General features: G+C 34.7%; 1 protein-coding gene across 4 annotated transcripts in view; it reads right to left on the bottom strand.

The window, feature by feature from the left end:
* Positions 1-18,154, bottom strand: part of LOC123895557 (regulator of telomere elongation helicase 1 homolog) — a 36,904-nt gene that overhangs the window by 11,144 nt on the left and 7,606 nt on the right. For 2 of the 4 annotated variants that reach the window (XM_045945977.1, XM_045945974.1), the window contains 8 exons: positions 17,734-17,791; positions 17,558-17,663; positions 16,175-16,248; positions 15,725-16,082; positions 15,494-15,645; positions 15,167-15,312; positions 14,669-14,788; positions 13,977-14,433 (listed from right to left, as the gene is read on the bottom strand). The exons of 1 other annotated variant lie outside the window; for it this stretch is intronic. In XM_045945977.1, coding sequence (XP_045801933.1) covers positions 14,722-14,788; positions 15,167-15,312; positions 15,494-15,645; positions 15,725-16,082; positions 16,175-16,248; positions 17,558-17,663; positions 17,734-17,791 — 961 coding nt within the window. In that variant the 3' untranslated portion in view covers positions 13,977-14,433; positions 14,669-14,721. One more of the 4 variants, XM_045945978.1, reaches the window with a different exon arrangement.

An 18,154-nucleotide genomic window follows, 5' to 3' on the forward strand; every position in this document is an offset into this window, starting at 1 on the left:
ATTAACCGATGATCAATTGATACAATATGCACTAGCAGACCAATTGTGATTTAAATTATGTCCACAAAGTGTTAAGCTCCATCAACTTTGCACAATTTAAACAATTAAAAACCGATAATCTCTTATATTATAAGCTTGCTAACATAAGCTAACCCTAAACCAAATTTTTTCCCCTCTCATTTGCTCTTTCTTTTTATTGCAGCTTTATATTAAAAAAATACAGATTTGTCATCGAACCTGCATCCTTTACTTACAATAAAACCTTTCAACCGCTAAAACATGTGCTTCAATTATGAAAGAATTTAGGAATCCTAATATGTTAACTCTGTTTTCAATAAATTTGAACAACGAAATTAATCACAATTTTATTTATTTATGGATGTCTACTTAAGTTTATGTTTTTGATTATGTCTTTAATTTTTATTTAATCTTTAATTATCATCAATTTTTTAACCTTTAGTTATCAGCAATTTTTTTTTAATAAGTAAACAAAACGATGGGGGTCCAAAATTATTAAAAAATATATAAAATATAAAATAAGCACATAAAACAAATATAGAACAATTAGTCCATGAAATTCCCTATACTACTCTTATTGAAAATGCTCTTAGAATTTTTGTATTTTATTTTTTATTGTTACATATTACACCTAATTAGACTCATGCACCGCATGGGTCAAAGTTCTAGTTAATACATAAATACTCTTATTTAAAAAAAATAAGACAATTTTTTTTTTGCTTCAAAAAAAAAAAAAGACAATTTTTTTTTGTCTTTCTCTACTTTAATGCTACTTCTATTTAGGGGTGTCAATTGTATATGTAATTTGGGACCCGTGGGAATTCTCCCATATGGGATAGAGATATGATTTTATATCTCATCTTGCCGAGACTCCGTCTCTAAATATTTTATTAAAATAATATTTATATATGTATATTCAATTATTTTGTATATTATATTTTCAAACAGTATGTTTTTGAAGTAGCAAAGTTTTTCACAAGAAAGGGGGGTTTGAATTGTGAACCTTTAAAAATTGTCCTTTTAAATATTAGATATCAAAACATACGTTAGTATGATCTCAGAATAAATAGTATAAGTTAAGAGAATGATCTTAGAACGATCTCTGAGCTGCAAACAAAACAATAAGTGATTTGTGTGTGTTTGTGTTTGCATAAAATTAATATGAGTTTAAGGGAGAGAAGAGACACAATAATTTTATCCTGGTTCACCCCTTAATAGTATGGGCTACTCCAGTCCCCACGCTCCTGTGAGATTGTCCACTAAGAGATTCTACCGATCTCAAGATACACTTCTTCTTTGATCTAATCCAAGATCACAATCTTCCAAGCTTCACTTGCTTGATCTACCTAAGTCTTTCCTAGACTTTATGAGGTGTCACTCAATCAATAGTTACGTATTGACTTGAGCCAATCTTTACAATTTGATAATGGTTTGGATCTTAAAGCTTTCTCACTCAAACTAAGTTGAAAAGCTAGTTACAATAAAATCTCTCTTTGTTCACTCAAAATGGATACTGATCCTAGTATGATATTACAATATATGGAGTGAAAGAGATCTTCAAAGAAGAGCTTGAAAACTTGTATCACAAAGACAAGTAGATTGATTGTTGTAGCTTAAACTCTTGCTCTTCAATGTTGCCAAAGCCTTCCTTTTATAGATGAACCTTGAGTCTTCAGTTTCTTGGTCCCAAAGGAAGTTCTCCAACGGCTAGTTGATTCAAAATAGACAGCTCATGCTGAGTTGTTGAGTGGATAAGCTCAAACTGATCTTTCTCAGAACGTTCTCCCTGCTGTTCTTCATATTTTCACTTAAAAGGACCAAAATGACAGCTTGCAATGGGCTGTGGATAGTTGTTACTTGCTTCCTCACCAAGTATATCCGTTATAAATCATTTAGGCACGTTTTGGCCAGCTGTAGATGAGCTTGCAACTTCAAAAGCAAAGGACAGTCATTCTCAGCATCATTCTGAGATCGTTCTCCAATCTGGGCGATTTTTGCACTTGATCTTCAAATGGAGAATGATGTAGACCTGTGGCCAGCTGTAGTGTGAAGAGAATGCAGCTGTGATGTCCTTGCATAACTATTCACTTGTCCTTTCCATGTACTTCCTTTTATTGATTAAGAATTAATCTCTTGGAGAATGTTCATTAAATATTGTCATTGAAGGTACATGACAACTATGAGTTGAGTGTGTGTTGTCTCATCCTTATTGGTCTATGTAATTCTTGTCCAAACACTCTTGATACACCTGATTAGATGATGCCTTGAGAATTTATCATGTTTGCACATGCTTGATCATTAACTTTGTCCAAAGAGGAAAGTCACTTTCCTTCCAATTATTCCTTGCCTTAATTGATCATGGACTGTTGTGATCTTGTGAGTTAAAGCCATGATAAAGTGCTTCTTTGTCTTGTATATGGTTGACTTAATGAAATAAGTGCTTTTGCAATTATTCTTGTTCATGAGGAGAATGTTGCAATTAAACCAGAGATCATTCTCAGACTGATCCTGAAGCTTCTCTTTTTGCCAAAACATAATGAGTATCATTGAGATTAGAAGCTTAATTGTTCCTGACTAATTAAAACACTCAAGAGCACTTGTTAGATAACAATGAGATCAGAATTACATTTAAAATATAATTAAGATGTTTGTTATCTTTAAAACATCAAATTGGGATTTTGCATTTTGCCTCAACAATCTCCCCCTTTTTGATGATGACAAACTTCTTGAATTATGTTTTAAAAATGGGATTCTGATATAATCAATTTAGTAAACACAAATAAATTGTTTAGTGTTTTAATTTTCAAGCTCCCCCTCAATTCAAGCATCCAATTTTCATAATTGCTTAAGCATAAAGAATTGAGCAAAAAACACATAATATGAATCAAAATAGATTTCATTAATCATCAAGCTCACAAAGTGAGAATCCAACATGATTTCTAGTTCATGATTAACACATAATGATTCAAGCAAAAGTTAAAACACAAATCCTAGTTTAGAAAATAACAACATAGTAGGAGAAGTTCTCATAGCAGCAAAAGGAACTTCCCAAAATATCTAATCCTCTAAACAGGTAAATTAAAACATGATTAAGCATTCAAAAAGACAAGTTCAATCTCCCCCTCATTTTCTCAAATCATTCTCCCCCTTTGTCATCATTGAAAAGGGTAGAAAAAGGAGGGTTGCAGCAGAAGTTTATTCAGGAATGGTGGGGCTGGAATCATCAGAGGATGTGGAGTTTTCAGGTTGTGGGAATGGCTCAACAGGTGGTGGTGGATTTGGAGGAGGTGGAACAATCTGAAGAGGAGTACAAACACACTCATTCAACCAGTTTCTCATGATCTGAAACTCAAGCATAATATACATTAACATGTCATTTTGCATTGACATGCCTCTCATCAGCTGAGTTAAATCCTTTCTCATCTGAGACATTCTCTTTTCAAGCTTGGTACGTTTGGGAGGCCTGGGATCAGTGGAAGTACCAGCCTCATGTTGAAAATTTCCCTCAAAGCCAGCAGGCACAGACCAATTTGCAGTAGCAGCAGCAGCAGCAGTTGCAGAAGAGCAGAAAGAGTCTAAAGTTGCAAAAGAACTTGGTAGAGATGGTAGTGTTCCAGCAGTGAAAATGGGAACAGGTATCTGAGATGGATCAGGACTATTTGATGTCATCAAGTTCCTTACAAAATCAGTGCTAAACATGGATTGCAAGCTTCCATGAGATGATGACATAAGTGGTGAAAACACAGAGGTGTTAAATGGAGTAGTTATAGAGTGAAACCCTTGAAGAATCTTTCCAGCTTGTTGAGATGAAGTTTCTACTTCTTGAGAGAAGGTTGGTCCTAAATTCAATGAGGTATTCAAATGGAATGGCTGTGTATCAGAAATGGTGTTGTGAATATCCACATTTTCATCAGTTGGGAGAACGTTCTCTGATTGTTCTCCAGATGCTTTAGCAAGCATATCCAAGTTGTTATCAGGATCAATTCTCTTCCTTTTGTTTCCAGTATCAGTAGAGGTGTTGCCAGGAGTGATTTCCTTTTTCATGTGACTCAGATTTTTTGTTCCAAAAGTAAACCATTGATTATCAAAGAGTTGTTTAGACTCATCCACATGGTTATCTCTAAAAATCCTAGTGAGTAACATTCCATAAGGTAAAGCTATCTTTTTGATTCCAGAATTTGCAATTGTTATCATGTGTTGAAGAATCAAATAAGGTAAATCTAGTGGAATACCTTTAGATAGATGATACATGACTAGTAGATCATTATCAGTTACCTTATCTTTACTTCCTGTCCTAGGAAAAATGGAATGTTGACACATGTTGTGGAAGATTTTGAATTCCTTCTTCAGCATAGATGATGGTGGTTGCTCCTTGTAAGCTCCTTCAGCAGTGAACATCTCAACAATTAGATCATCTTTGCTTATGTTCTGAGCAGCATACTAGTCTTTTCCATACAAGGTTTCTCCATTTCTCTTCACTTCAAGTAACTTACTAATTGAGTCTGCTGTAACATGGATTTCGACTCCCTTGATGTTGGAGATGATCAAATCTTTGTCAGGATGTATCTTGGCATTGAAATAGAATGCTTGTACTAGTAGAGGCATTGTGGTATCTTTCATCTGGAAAAATTTTGTCCATCCTTGTGGTTCCACAAACTTTAGCAAGTCTACTCCTCCCTTAGCAATTTCTTCAAAATCATAAACTCTTCCAGAAGCAACAGGTTTGGTTTTCCAATATTGATCAAACTTAGCTTCGTCTTCTTGATGAATGAGTGGTACTTCAAGCAGCTCTCCTTGAGGTCTTTTCCTTTTAGGTAAGCTCTTTTTCTTGGGAGCTTTGACAGCAGTAGCAGAAATTTTCTTGACAGAAACAGGTGAGTGTTTTGCTGGAACTGATTTTGATGAGGTGAGAGGTTCAAGTATAATTTTTTCAAGTTCTGAATCTGAGATGGTTTTGTCAGAATCTGAATCATGAATGGTGTGAACAGTGTTGTCAACAACAGGTTTCTTTCCTGTACCAATTCCAGACATAATACGAGATGATCTTCTGATTTTTGAAGAATCATAGGATTTGGCTTTCTTAGATTTGAAAATGATTGGTGGAGTTTCAGCTTGACTTGGTACAACAATGGTAGGTTTAGGAGTGGTGGTACCATCAATTTTAGGGTTAGGTTTCTGGGTAAGTTGAATGGTTTCTTCTTCTGAGGGATCGTTCTCAGAAGGTACATCAGTTGGTTCAGCAGGAGGTTCATTAATTGATTGTGCAGAAGGTTCAATTAATTTCGGTGGGAAAATTTGAGAAAGAGGTTGAAGATCTAAGGGTTCATTTGGATCATAAAAATTTGATTGATCAAAGGTTTGAGGGTTTGAGGAATCAGAGGTATCTGATGAGGATGAAGAGTTTGATGAGGATGAGGGTAATGGTGGAAATGGAGCTCTTCTTCCTGGATTTTTTGTTCGTGCCATTTTTAGAAGAAGCAAAGAAGAAATAATTTTGATGAAGATGATGTGATGAAATGATGAGTTTAGGTGAGTATAAAAAGAGGTGGAAGCTTGGGAAGGAGGAAGAGTGTTAGTAGACTAGGTGTACTTGATTGAAGAGATGAATAGTTGGTTGTACTTGATTTTAGAAAAGAAAAAGGAGAGAGAGAGAGAGAGATCAATCGTGTTAAGCCAATGAGGAGAAGGTAAACATATCTTCTTTAATGCTTATCATTAATTAAAGAAGGCTAAAACCAAGGAAGAGACCGTTTGAAAAAGAATTCAAATATTTCCTTATGCCCAGATTTGAGAACGTTCTCAGATCGTTTGAAAATTTAATTTTTCACACTTTGTTTGGATTTTTGATGATTTTCAATTTTTCTTTGATAAAATTGAAACGTTCCTCAACTAATGGCTTAGTAAAAATATCAGCTAACTGATTTTCAGTATCAATAAAAACTAATTCAACATCATTTTTGTTGACATGATCACGAATAAAGTGATGTTTGATTTCAATATGTTTTGATCTAGAATGCTGAATGGGGTTTTTTGATAAATTAATAGCACTAGTGTTATCACATAAGATTTTGATTTTTGTGTACCTTAATGAGAAGTCTTCAAGTTGATTCTTGATCCATATTACCTGAGAACAACAAGTTGCTGCAGATACATACTCTGCTTCAGTTGTTGAAAGTGCTATGGTGTTTTGTTTTCTGCAACACCAACTTACAAGAGCTTCTCCAAGAAATTGACATGCTCCACTGGTGCTTTTTCTCTCAACTTTGTCACCAGCATAATCAGCATCACAAAATGCTTTTAACTCAAAATGTGATTTATTTTGGTACCAAAGACCAACATCTGGTGTACCAACTAGATATCTGAAGATCCTTTTTACTGCAGTTAGGTGAGATTCCTTTGGTGATGTTTGAAATCTAGCACATAGACCTACTGAGAAGACAATGACTGGTCTACTTGCAGTTAAATATAGGAGTGATCCAATCATTCCCCTATATTCCTTTTCAGATACATCTTTTCCTTTTTCATCTTTGTCCAAGCTTGTTGATGGATGCATTGGTGTTGACATTATCTTGGCCTCATTCATCTTGTATTTCTTGAGAAGATCCTTTATATATTTTTCTTGACTGATGAAAATTCCATTTTCATGTTGCTTGACTTGCAAGCCAAGAAAGAAACTAAGTTCTCCCATCATGCTCATCTCAAATTCACTTTGCATAAGTTCAGAAAATTCTTCACATAACTTTTCATTAGTAGCACCAAATATAATATCATCAACATATACTTGTACAATAAGTAAATCATGTTTATCAATTTTTCTAAAAAGTGTAGTGTCAATTTTTCCTCTAGAAAAACCATTTTCAAGTAAAAATGAGCTTAACCTTTCATACCAAGCTCTTGGAGCTTGTTTTAGTCCATAAAGAGCTTTAGTTAATTTAAAAACATGATTAGGTTTTTGTTGATCAATAAACCCAGGAGGTTGATGTACATAAACTTCTTCATTTAAAAAACCATTTAGAAAAACACTTTTCACATCCATTTGAAAAAGTTTAAAACATTTGTGTGAGGCATATGCAAGTAAAATTCTAATGGCTTCTAATCTAGCTACTGGAGCAAAAGTCTCATCATAATCAATACCTTCTTGTTGATTATATCCTTGAGCTACAAGTGTTGCTTTATTTCTTATTACCTTACCATTTTCATCAAGTTTGTTTCTGAAGACCCACCTTGTTCCAATGATTGAGTGATTTTGTGGAAGTGGTACTAGATTCCAAACCTCATTCTTTTCAAATTGTAGGAGTTCTTCTTTCATGGCTTCAGTCCAAGATTCATCAGTGATAGCTTCATTTATTGATCTTGGTTCTATCTGAGAGATCATTGCCAGATTATTCTCCTTGTTCAGTAAAGCCCTTCTAGTTCTTACACCATCTTCAGTATTTCCTATAATTTGTTCTGGTGGATGATAACCAACAGTTCTCCAAGTCTTTGGAGGTCCTTGAGCTGTAGGTTCTTGATTCTCATCATTACTTTGTTCATTCCTTACTTCTTCTTCATCATTAAAGGTGTTGGTATATGATATATCTTCATATTCATCAAACTTGACATGCATGCTTTCTTCTAGAGCTTGTGTTTTCAAATTGTATATTCTATAAGCTTTTGAGGTTAGAGAGTAACCTAAGAATATTCCCTTATCTGATTTGGAATCAAACTTACCTAAGTTGTCTCTGATATTCAAAATGTAACAATAACATCCAAAAATATGAAAGTAGGAAATATTTGGTTTAATTCCTTTCCAAAGTTCATAGGGTGTCTTATTCAAAATTTTTCTTATGGTAACCCTGTTCAAGATGTAGCAAGAAGTATTGATGGCTTCAGCCCAAAAATATTTTTCAACATTTGATTCATTTATCATAGTTCTTGCCATCTCTTGTAAAGTTCTATTTTTCCTTTCAACAACTCCATTTTGTTGCGGAGTTCTTGGACAAGAAAAATTATGAGAAATACCATTATTGTTTAGGAATGATTCAAAGTGAGAGTTTTCAAATTCTCCTCCATGATCACTTCTTATAGAGACAATATTGGTTCCTTTCTCATTTTGAACTTGTAAACAGAATGTTTTAAAAGCTTCAAAAGATTCATCTTTATGTTTTAAAAATAACACCCAAGTGAACCTTGAAAAGTCATCAACTATGACAAAACCATAATTTTTGCCACCAAGACTAGTAGTTTTGACAGGTCCAAATAAATCTATGTGAAGTAGTTCAAGAGGTCTTTTTGTTGAAACAAAATCTTTTGGTTTAAAACTACTTTTAACTTGTTTACCCTTTGCACAAGATTCACACACTTTATCTAGGTCAAAACTAATATCAGGTAAGCCTCTAACTAGATCAAGTTTAGAGAGTTTTGACATAGTCTTCATACTTATATGTCCAGCCCTTTTATGCCAAATCCATTTGTCTCTTTCAAGGGAAACAAAGCAGGATTCAGTAGGTAGTTCATCTAAGTATATGACATATACATTCTTTATTCTTGATCCATAGAAAAGAGTTTTGTCAGATTGTTTTATTTCACATGTATGAGATCTAAAAATAACTTCAAGGCCATTGTCACATAATTGACTAATGCTAATTAAGTTATGTTTAAGTCCTTCTACATAGTGAACATTTTCAATTTTTGTAGAGTTATTCTTACCAATAGTACCTTTACCTTTTATACTAGCTTTTTCATTGTTTCCAAAGGTAACTGTTCCTCCTTCCTTCTTTTCAAATGAGAGAAAGCTTTGTCTATCTCCTGTCATATGTCTTGAGCAACCACTGTCCAAGTACCAAGGCTTTTTCTTCATTGCTAGATGACATTCCTACATTTGAATTTAACAAATTCTTAGGTACCCATAATTTTTTGGGTCCTTGAAGGTTAGTACTCTTATAAGGCATCTTCTTATATTGATAAGATGATCTCTTATAAGGAGGTGTTGAATAAAAATTTCTTTTCAGATTGTTCTGAGAATGTTCTGATCTGTAGAGAGATTTCTTTTTAAAACAAAATGGTTCAAGATGTCCATCCTTGTGACAAAATGTGCATTTATATTTTTGAAATCTTTTTTCTTTATGAGGAACAAAAACATTTTCAATCAGTTTTTTATTTTGAAAAGATTTGTATCCCAATCCATTTCTACTATGTGAATTAACTTGTGATCCTAATATATTTTCAAAAGTTTCTGTGGTACTGACAAACTTAGTTAAGTCTTTTTCAAGTTTAGATACTTTTTGTTTTAAAATGATATTCTCTTTTTGAATCATAGAATGTTCTTTCATTTTCTGATTATCTCTAAGTTCTTTAATTTGCTTAGAGAGTCCTTCATGTGCAAGTTGCATATTTTTAATCATTCCCTTCATTATATCATTATCAGATTTATATTCATCTCTTTCTTTGGTTAACTTAGTGACTTCATCTCTAAGTTGACCATTTTTAGAATTTAGAATTTGAGAGTCATATAGAAGATTATCAAAGAGATGTTCAGTTTTTTGACATGATGAGCAAGGATCTAGAGTTACCTCTTCAATGTTTGCATTTGTCATGAGACACACATTAGCTTCTTGTTCTTCTTCTGCTTCTTGTACTTCATCCAACTCATCCCAGGTTACCATCATGGATTTGTAAGGAGAGTTCTTTTGTTTAGGACATTCATTCTTGTAATGTCCAAATTGGTTGCATCCATAGCATTGTATTTTGCTGATATCCACTTCTGGTTTAGGTCCATTTCTTCTTGGTGGAAAGTTCTTCTTAATCTGATTTCTTCTCATCATTAGCTTTTGTATCCTTCTAGATAAAAATGCTAACTCTTCTTCATCATCTTCTTGAAGAAACTTGTTGTCTTCCTCCACTGCTTCTTTGTTCTTAGAACGTTCTTTAGTCTGTGAATCTAATGCAATCATCTTGTTTTTCATAGGTTTGTCTTCCTGAAGAATGGACTCATGAGCTTTTAAAGATCCAATGAGATCTTCTAATTTAACCTCAGTGAGATCTTTTGACTCTGTGATTGCTGTTACTATGTGTCTCCAACTCTTTGGTAAACATCTAAGCACTTTTCTCACTCTTTCATGTATAGAGAATTTCTTCCCTAACGAGTTAAGTTCATTTATGATGATTGTGAATCTTCCATACATTTGATCAATTGATTCATCTTCCTTCATTTCAAATAGCTCAAATTTTCTAACACCAATGTCAATTCTTGTTTCTTTGACACGACTTGTTCCTTCATGGTGAGTTTGGAGTGTTGACCACATTTCTTTGGCCGTTTTGCATTCCATGATCCTGTCATATTCTTCCCTACACAAAGCACTTTTAATAAATAATTGAGCTTTAGTGTTTAGAAGTACCCTATCTGCTTCTTGAGTTGTCATTTCATCTTTTGTCTTTGGAGTAGTAGAGTCTTTTACTAATGGAGTGTAATCACCAACTTCAATCACTGTCCACATGTGTGTATCTTGTGATCTAAGAAATAGTTCCATCTTGTCTTTCCAATAGTAGTAGTCATCTCCTTCAAATAGTGGTGGCCTATGTGAAGATCCTCCCTCTGATATAAACTTTGCGCTTTTATTCATTACTTCCTTCCTGAATCTTTTCCTCTAGCACTTGTTAGATGCTCAACCTTAGAGGCAGAGCTCTGATGCCAATTGAAGTAGCAAAGTTTTTCACAAGAAAGGGGGGTTTGAATTGTGAACCTTTAAAAATTGTCCTTTTAAATATTAGATATCAAAACATACGTTAGTATGATCTCAGAATAAATAGTATAAGTTAAGAGAATGATCTTAGAACGATCTCTGAGCTGCAAACAAAACAATAAGTGATTTGTGTGTGTTTGTGTTTGCATAAAATTAATATGAGTTTAAGGGAGAGAAGAGACACAATAATTTTATCCTGGTTCACCCCTTAATAGTATGGGCTACTCCAGTCCCCACGCTCCTGTGAGATTGTCCACTAAGAGATTCTACCGATCTCAAGATACACTTCTTCTTTGATCTAATCCAAGATCACAATCTTCCAAGCTTCACTTGCTTGATCTACCTAAGTCTTTCCTAGACTTTATGAGGTGTCACTCAATCAATAGTTACGTATTGACTTGAGCCAATCTTTACAATTTGATAATGGTTTGGATCTTAAAGCTTTCTCACTCAAACTAAGTTGAAAAGCTAGTTACAATAAAATCTCTCTTTGTTCACTCAAAATGGATACTGATCCTAGTATGATATTACAATATATGGAGTGAAAGAGATCTTCAAAGAAGAGCTTGAAAACTTGTATCACAAAGACAAGTAGATTGATTGTTGTAGCTTAAACTCTTGCTCTTCAATGTTGCCAAAGCCTTCCTTTTATAGATGAACCTTGAGTCTTCAGTTTCTTGGTCCCAAAGGAAGTTCTCCAACGGCTAGTTGATTCAAAATAGACAGCTCATGCTGAGTTGTTGAGTGGATAAGCTCAAACTGATCTTTCTCAGAACGTTCTCCCTGCTGTTCTTCATATTTTCACTTAAAAGGACCAAAATGACAGCTTGCAATGGGCTGTGGATAGTTGTTACTTGCTTCCTCACCAAGTATATCTGTTATAAATCATTTAGGCACGTTTTGGCCAGCTGTAGATGAGCTTGCAACTTCAAAAGCAAAGGACAGTCATTCTCAGCATCATTCTGAGATCGTTCTCCAATCTGGGCGATTTTTGCACTTGATCTTCAAATGGAGAATGATGTAGACCTGTGGCCAGCTGTAGTGTGAAGAGAATGCAGCTGTGATGTCCTTGCATAACTATTCACTTGTCCTTTCCATGTACTTCCTTTTATTGATTAAGAATTAATCTCTTGGAGAATGTTCATTAAATATTGTCATTGAAGGTACATGACAACTATGAGTTGAGTGTGTGTTGTCTCATCCTTATTGGTCTATGTAATTCTTGTCCAAACACTCTTGATACACCTGATTAGATGATGCCTTGAGAATTTATCATGTTTGCACATGCTTGATCATTAACTTTGTCCAAAGAGGAAAGTCACTTTCCTTCCAATTATTCCTTGCCTTAATTGATCATGGACTGTTGTGATCTTGTGAGTTAAAGCCATGATAAAGTGCTTCTTTGTCTTGTATATGGTTGACTTAATGAAATAAGTGCTTTTGCAATTATTCTTGTTCATGAGGAGAATGTTGCAATTAAACCAGAGATCATTCTCAGACTGATCCTGAAGCTTCTCTTTTTGCCAAAACATAATGAGTATCATTGAGATTAGAAGCTTAATTGTTCCTGACTAATTAAAACACTCAAGAGCACTTGTTAGATAACAATGAGATCAGAATTACATTTAAAATATAATTAAGATGTTTGTTATCTTTAAAACATCAAATTGGGATTTTGCATTTTGCCTCAACAGTTTTTAGTCAAAAAATATATATTTTTAAATAGTATGTGTATAATTTTTGTTTATTGTTGTCGCAAGACTTACAATAGTGTCTTAATTATTTATCTTTTAATGATTAAACTTTAGTATTTTTTACAACAAGTTTGATCGAAAATGATATAAATTTGACGGATTCCGACAAAAACTATGAGGATCCACTGGGATGAGAATGTGAAAACTGAAAAGAATGGTCCTCAAAACAGAAGAATGAAGATGGATATAGGAAATATTTTAGAAAGTGGAGAAGAGAGTGGAAAGTATCCTCTGTTCATTTCCCGCTTGCTTTACTTTCATACTTCCATTCAATTCTTTCTCACTAATTTTGGGTGGAAACATTTTTATGCGAGTCCCATTAAAAATATTGTTTCCTCTCTCATTTTTATGCAAATCAAACCATTGAAAGAACTTGGAATTTGAGTTTTCCAAGGAGAGAGGCAGATGAAAAATGAGTGTGATTGTGTTTGTGGAGTTCTATCACAGAAAAGAGAGAATGAATAAAACAGAAAAACTACATCTCTTCCTTCTTCTATCTGTTACATTCTTCCATTTTTAAGTGGCCTGGGAAGAGAAGGACTTTTGAACATGATTCGACAATTTATATGGCGTTGATAAGATGCTTAGATGAAAATAGGCTGGTTGGTGAACTGTGGAGGACAATACAATACAAGACATGGTTAAGAGTCCATGTGCAATTGGTCCCTCTGAACTGTCTGAAATTGTGAAAATTTTGGGTAGGGTTAAGATGGTTAACAAGGCATTATCTATTTTAACCCACTTGAGGTTGGTCTAATGGTGTTGGTTTGAGCCTTTGGAGTATGCTCATCTCAAGGTCTCATGTTCGATTTTCTCTGGTGCCAATTTCGGTGGGCTAAGTACATACAGAGCAAAAAAAAACTCTGGCACTAAATGGGGCCCCCGCAAGTGGGCGGTGAGATTGGTCCCCTTGGATCAGTCGATCCTAGGGCCAGATACCAAGTTTTCAAAACAAAAAAAAAAAGAAAAAGAAAGAAGGCATTATCTATTTTTTATCAGGTTAAGGGTCACAAGTGTAGACCTACATCAAACACGTACAATTCGGTCATCTTGATGCTGATGCAAGGGCATCATGAAAATGTTCATGAGCTGTATAATGAAATGTGCAGTTAGGGTCACTGTTTCCCTGATACAATTACATACAGTGCTCTTATATCAGCGTTTGCAAAGCTAAATCGTGATGATTCGGCCATTAGGTTATTTGATCAGATGAAGGAGAAGGGATTACAGCCAACGGCAAAAATTTATACAACTTTAATGGGAATATACTTTAAGTTGGGCAGGGTTGAGGAAGCGTTGAACCTAGTCCACGAGATGAGAATGCGACGGTGTGCCCCAACTGTCTATACTTATACAGAATTGATAAGGGGATTGGGGAAATCTGGGAGGGTTGAAGACACCTACATACATAATATACAGAATTGATCCAGCATTTGAACCCTGAAACATAACATAAAACCACTAACCTACTAATATTCGTCTATAAAGAATATGTTTGACTGTAATGCATTTTCAGCATATTGTTTACACTCCATGCCTTGAATAACTTAAGTAACAATACAAAGTAAAACTTGAAAACTTATAACATCATTTTATCTGTGCAATACAATGTTCACTGGCTACATGTACAATAAAATACAGATAAATAATCTTGATGGATTATTGGCCAAAATCGGTTTCCCGAGTTACATTTTAAAAAATGGATATATATTACCACAGGCCGGTAATAGGGGGAACATACCAAGGAGCATGGTTCCGTTCCATAATGATTCGCCACTCGGCCAAAGAAATTCCATGACCATTCTTTTGATGCATATTCAGTCATTCAGAAGTATTAGGTCTCCTGATCCACCCAGATCACATGGTCAATGTTAAATCTCCAGATGACCCTATCCAACATATTCTATGTGTGACAGTGACACTATGCCATAAAAGTATACCTGTTGCAATAAGGTGCCCAAATAATTATCTGTTTGAATTAAACCCCTCAACCAAACATTATGAGATGATTTTTTCCATCAAATAAAAAGAGAACACCAATCTCTAATTAACATTCTTTCATCTGTTCACACATTACTAGTATTGTTACAACCTGTGTAATGTACTAATATTCAAATATTCATTCCTGTCCACAACACATCATGAATCGCAAAATAGGAGATGTTACGAATGCACCTGAGTTTTTTTAGCCGAAAAATTATTAAGTGACAGTCATGAGCAGGGCACTTTCAATCCTTTCCATCAACATATTGCTCATACAAAGAATGATATTTTGCTGGGACGTAATCCTTGAACCTGTTGAGCATAAGATGGCTAAGGTCACGATCATTTGACATAAGAAATTTCAATCTGATCAAATGACTGAAATGTGTTTCCTTCATTTAATCATACACGAAAGTTTGAGTGGAAATCTCAGTGGAGAGCGAGAATGAATACCCTTCTAGACACTTCAAACTTAGCATATATAATGCCTTTGTCCATGCAATAATAGCAGATATAATGACTTTGCCCAATGCAATACGATTATACATGGCAAGAATGAGATACGGATAGTAACTAGTCTATAGGACAAATACAGATTTCTCAATAATGACACGCTGTCGATTGATGAATGGAAACAAGGACAACGCTTCATAACCAGAAAGGACACTTGATCTATTACAATTTACATACCTTTCGAGGAGAGGTCGCCTCTCAGGTCCAGAGAACAGCCTAGAAATGCTTAGTAAAACTTCACCAATCTTCAGTGTTTTGGTCTTGAGCGCTTTCATATAACCCACAAAATCTATATATTCGGCAGCACTGAGTTTATCTCGGACCTACAGAGCATGATTAAAACAAAGTATCATTACTCTAAAGTTCTCATCTATGTATTTTCTAAGAAAGGAACTATCATATTTGTATAAAAAATAGCAAAGGAAAATAAACTGGAAATTTCCAGTTAAACTTGTGTAATCATTACAAGAACCAATATCAAAATTAAGACTATAATGACTTTACCTGAGCAAGGAATGCTGATCCTTGGGTTCCATCAGCAGTAGAAGGTGTTGAATCAGCAGGAAGATTTTGTTTAAGAAGCTCAGAACTTCTACTCTGAGAGGTCACATTATCTTTACATTGCAGATCTATATCACCTTGAGCATTTTGACTAGCTATAAGACAAATCTAACGATTTATCAAGATTGAATTTATTACACACTGAAATAAGAACTGTGATTAAAAATATTCTACCTGATGATGATTGCTCATTAGAATTTCCAAAATGTTGCTTTAGGTCATACTCTCCTGCTATAAATCTACGCTTCTTGGTGAAACCATATGCTATCAGCGTATTCCTTGATTTTTCACCCAGTTGACAACTATCAGCCAAATCAAACCTGTCATGTTCTTGTGACAGCACAGTCCTCCTTTTATGCAGAACTATCTCGCGTTTATCACTTGAACTGGCACAACCTACAACCATCCTATGGTCAGCCGACAAAGATGAGCGATTGGCAGGCAGAATTCCCCCCAAGAAGGAAGTGTAGCCCGTTTTTGTATCAACTGAAGATGAAGCTTTCAAAGTGCAATCTGGAGCCACCGGTGTAGTCTGCATGTACAATCATCAACAAACTGGAGGACCAAACAATAGCATTATATGATTCAAAAAATGTCTTCAGCAGTACACAATCAAGGAATTACCAGAGGTGACAGAAGTTTTTCCATGTGATATTTGTCCATAAAGTGCTCTGATGATGACATTTCTCCTATGTTCCCTGAATGAAGGATCATCTAGTTCAATCCTATTACTATACTAGTCGAAAAAAGAAAGCAACTATAAACCAAGAGAATCTACTCTCTGCAATTAGCCAGAGTAGTGTTGATTGAAGACTGCAGAAATGGAACATGCAATACAGCCCAGTATAGAATTATTATAGGCATTCTTTTACTACTAAAAAAGTAATGTTAGATGTGATGTGATTGTGACTGCAATTATAGACCTTATCAAAGTTAGAACTTAGAATGTGGTTTTAGTTTCCGGACTATTTACCAAGTTGCCTTTTATCTCTTACAAATTGGTGTATGAATCCAGTTTCGTGTCTTTCCTTGTGTTCTTGGATTCTGGACCTAGGGTCTATTTGGGAGTTTAGAAGGGGAGGGGAGGGCTTTCGGAAAAAAGGAATGATGAAGTTGAACAAGTAGAGGATTATGGGAGGGGAGGGGAGGGCTTTGGAGGTTCATTTTTCTTCATAAATATACAACATCTCCCTAATATGGGGGAACTGAAAAAAGTGCTGGGAGGAGGATTTTGGAGGGCTTAGATATCAAAATCTTTTACATGTTATAATACTCTCAAAATAAAAAATATATTAATCATAAACATTCTCTTATCATTCTTTACAAAATCACTCTTTCGAATAATGTGGAAGATTTCTATCTTTTTCCATCTCAGTTTAGTTAGTGTTGCTGGATCTTATGATTTGTATTGTATGGTAGCACGTTTACAGTGTTAAATTTCTTACAGATGCAGCTATACAACTGTCAGTTAGAGTTTGTAACTAACTGAATGTACTATGTATTAATACCTGAATACAACTCAGAGATTAATAACACAGAAATTTATTGTTCAGAACAATCTATCTCTACACAGTTTTCTCTCTGAAATTCTCTCTCTTGGTTAGTTAAATTAGATTGCATCATGCAGATGGGTTGTTGGGTACAAGGGTTTAATTAGTAGGAGGAAGATAGAAGAGGGGCATCCAGCGAGATAGAAAGTTGTATGAAAGGGGAAACAGTCTATTCAAGTCAATTTTGTTCACCTTATTGTGATCCTATACAAATTAAACTGTGGGCAACTTTTATGTCCCTCCTTATTCATCCATGGTGGAAGCAGTTAACCAAGATTTAATGACAATACCCACTCCCTATGCATTAACAAAGTCAGATACAATTTACTACAAATTCAACTGCTTATTCAAGAAACAAATTCACAATATTTTAGCGTGCCAGAAGAAAAAAAACTAGGGAGGGACCATGATTCTACACAATTAAAGCTAACAAAATGTAGTTCTAGACGTCACTGACCACCATTTTCAGCTTCTAATAGTGACAGCTTTGTAGGACCTTGAGTTCGTCCATCTCGAAAAAAACGAGTTAGAGTAAAAACAACTTCTCCAAATCTTGAGTAACACTACAGGATCAGAAATCAGTTAGTACAAAAAAGTTACTCAAAAAAGAGAAACAATGGCACAAACTAGCACCTTGATGTGAGGCTGTATCCATTTTGAGACTTGGGATTGGCGATGAGGTTGTGTAAACCTGTAAATTACTCCAAGACCTTAATAAACCACGGTAAAAGTTGGCGAACCAAAGGCCAAATTAATAATTACTATCGTCACAGAATAACAGACTATTAAACTTAAGAGTTAAATATGTTTTTAGCCCATATAAAATCACATTCTTTCAAGTTTAGTCCCTATTAAATTTTAGGCTTAACTACACATTTGGTTCCTTACGTTTATTTTAGGTTTCAATTTGGTCCCTTACGTTTAAAAAGTATCAATTTGGTCCCTTACGTTTAAAAAGTATCAATTTGGCCCCTTACGTTTTCACCGTTTGCATTGGTTAGTCCTTTCCATCAAGTTTTCCATTAACACCGTTAAAACTTTCCACGTGGCTGAC

The sequence above is a fragment of the Trifolium pratense genome, linkage group LG7 (genome assembly GCF_020283565.1).
Source record: "Trifolium pratense cultivar HEN17-A07 linkage group LG7, ARS_RC_1.1, whole genome shotgun sequence".
In the NCBI taxonomy this organism is placed as follows: Eukaryota; Viridiplantae; Streptophyta; class Magnoliopsida; order Fabales; family Fabaceae; genus Trifolium; species Trifolium pratense.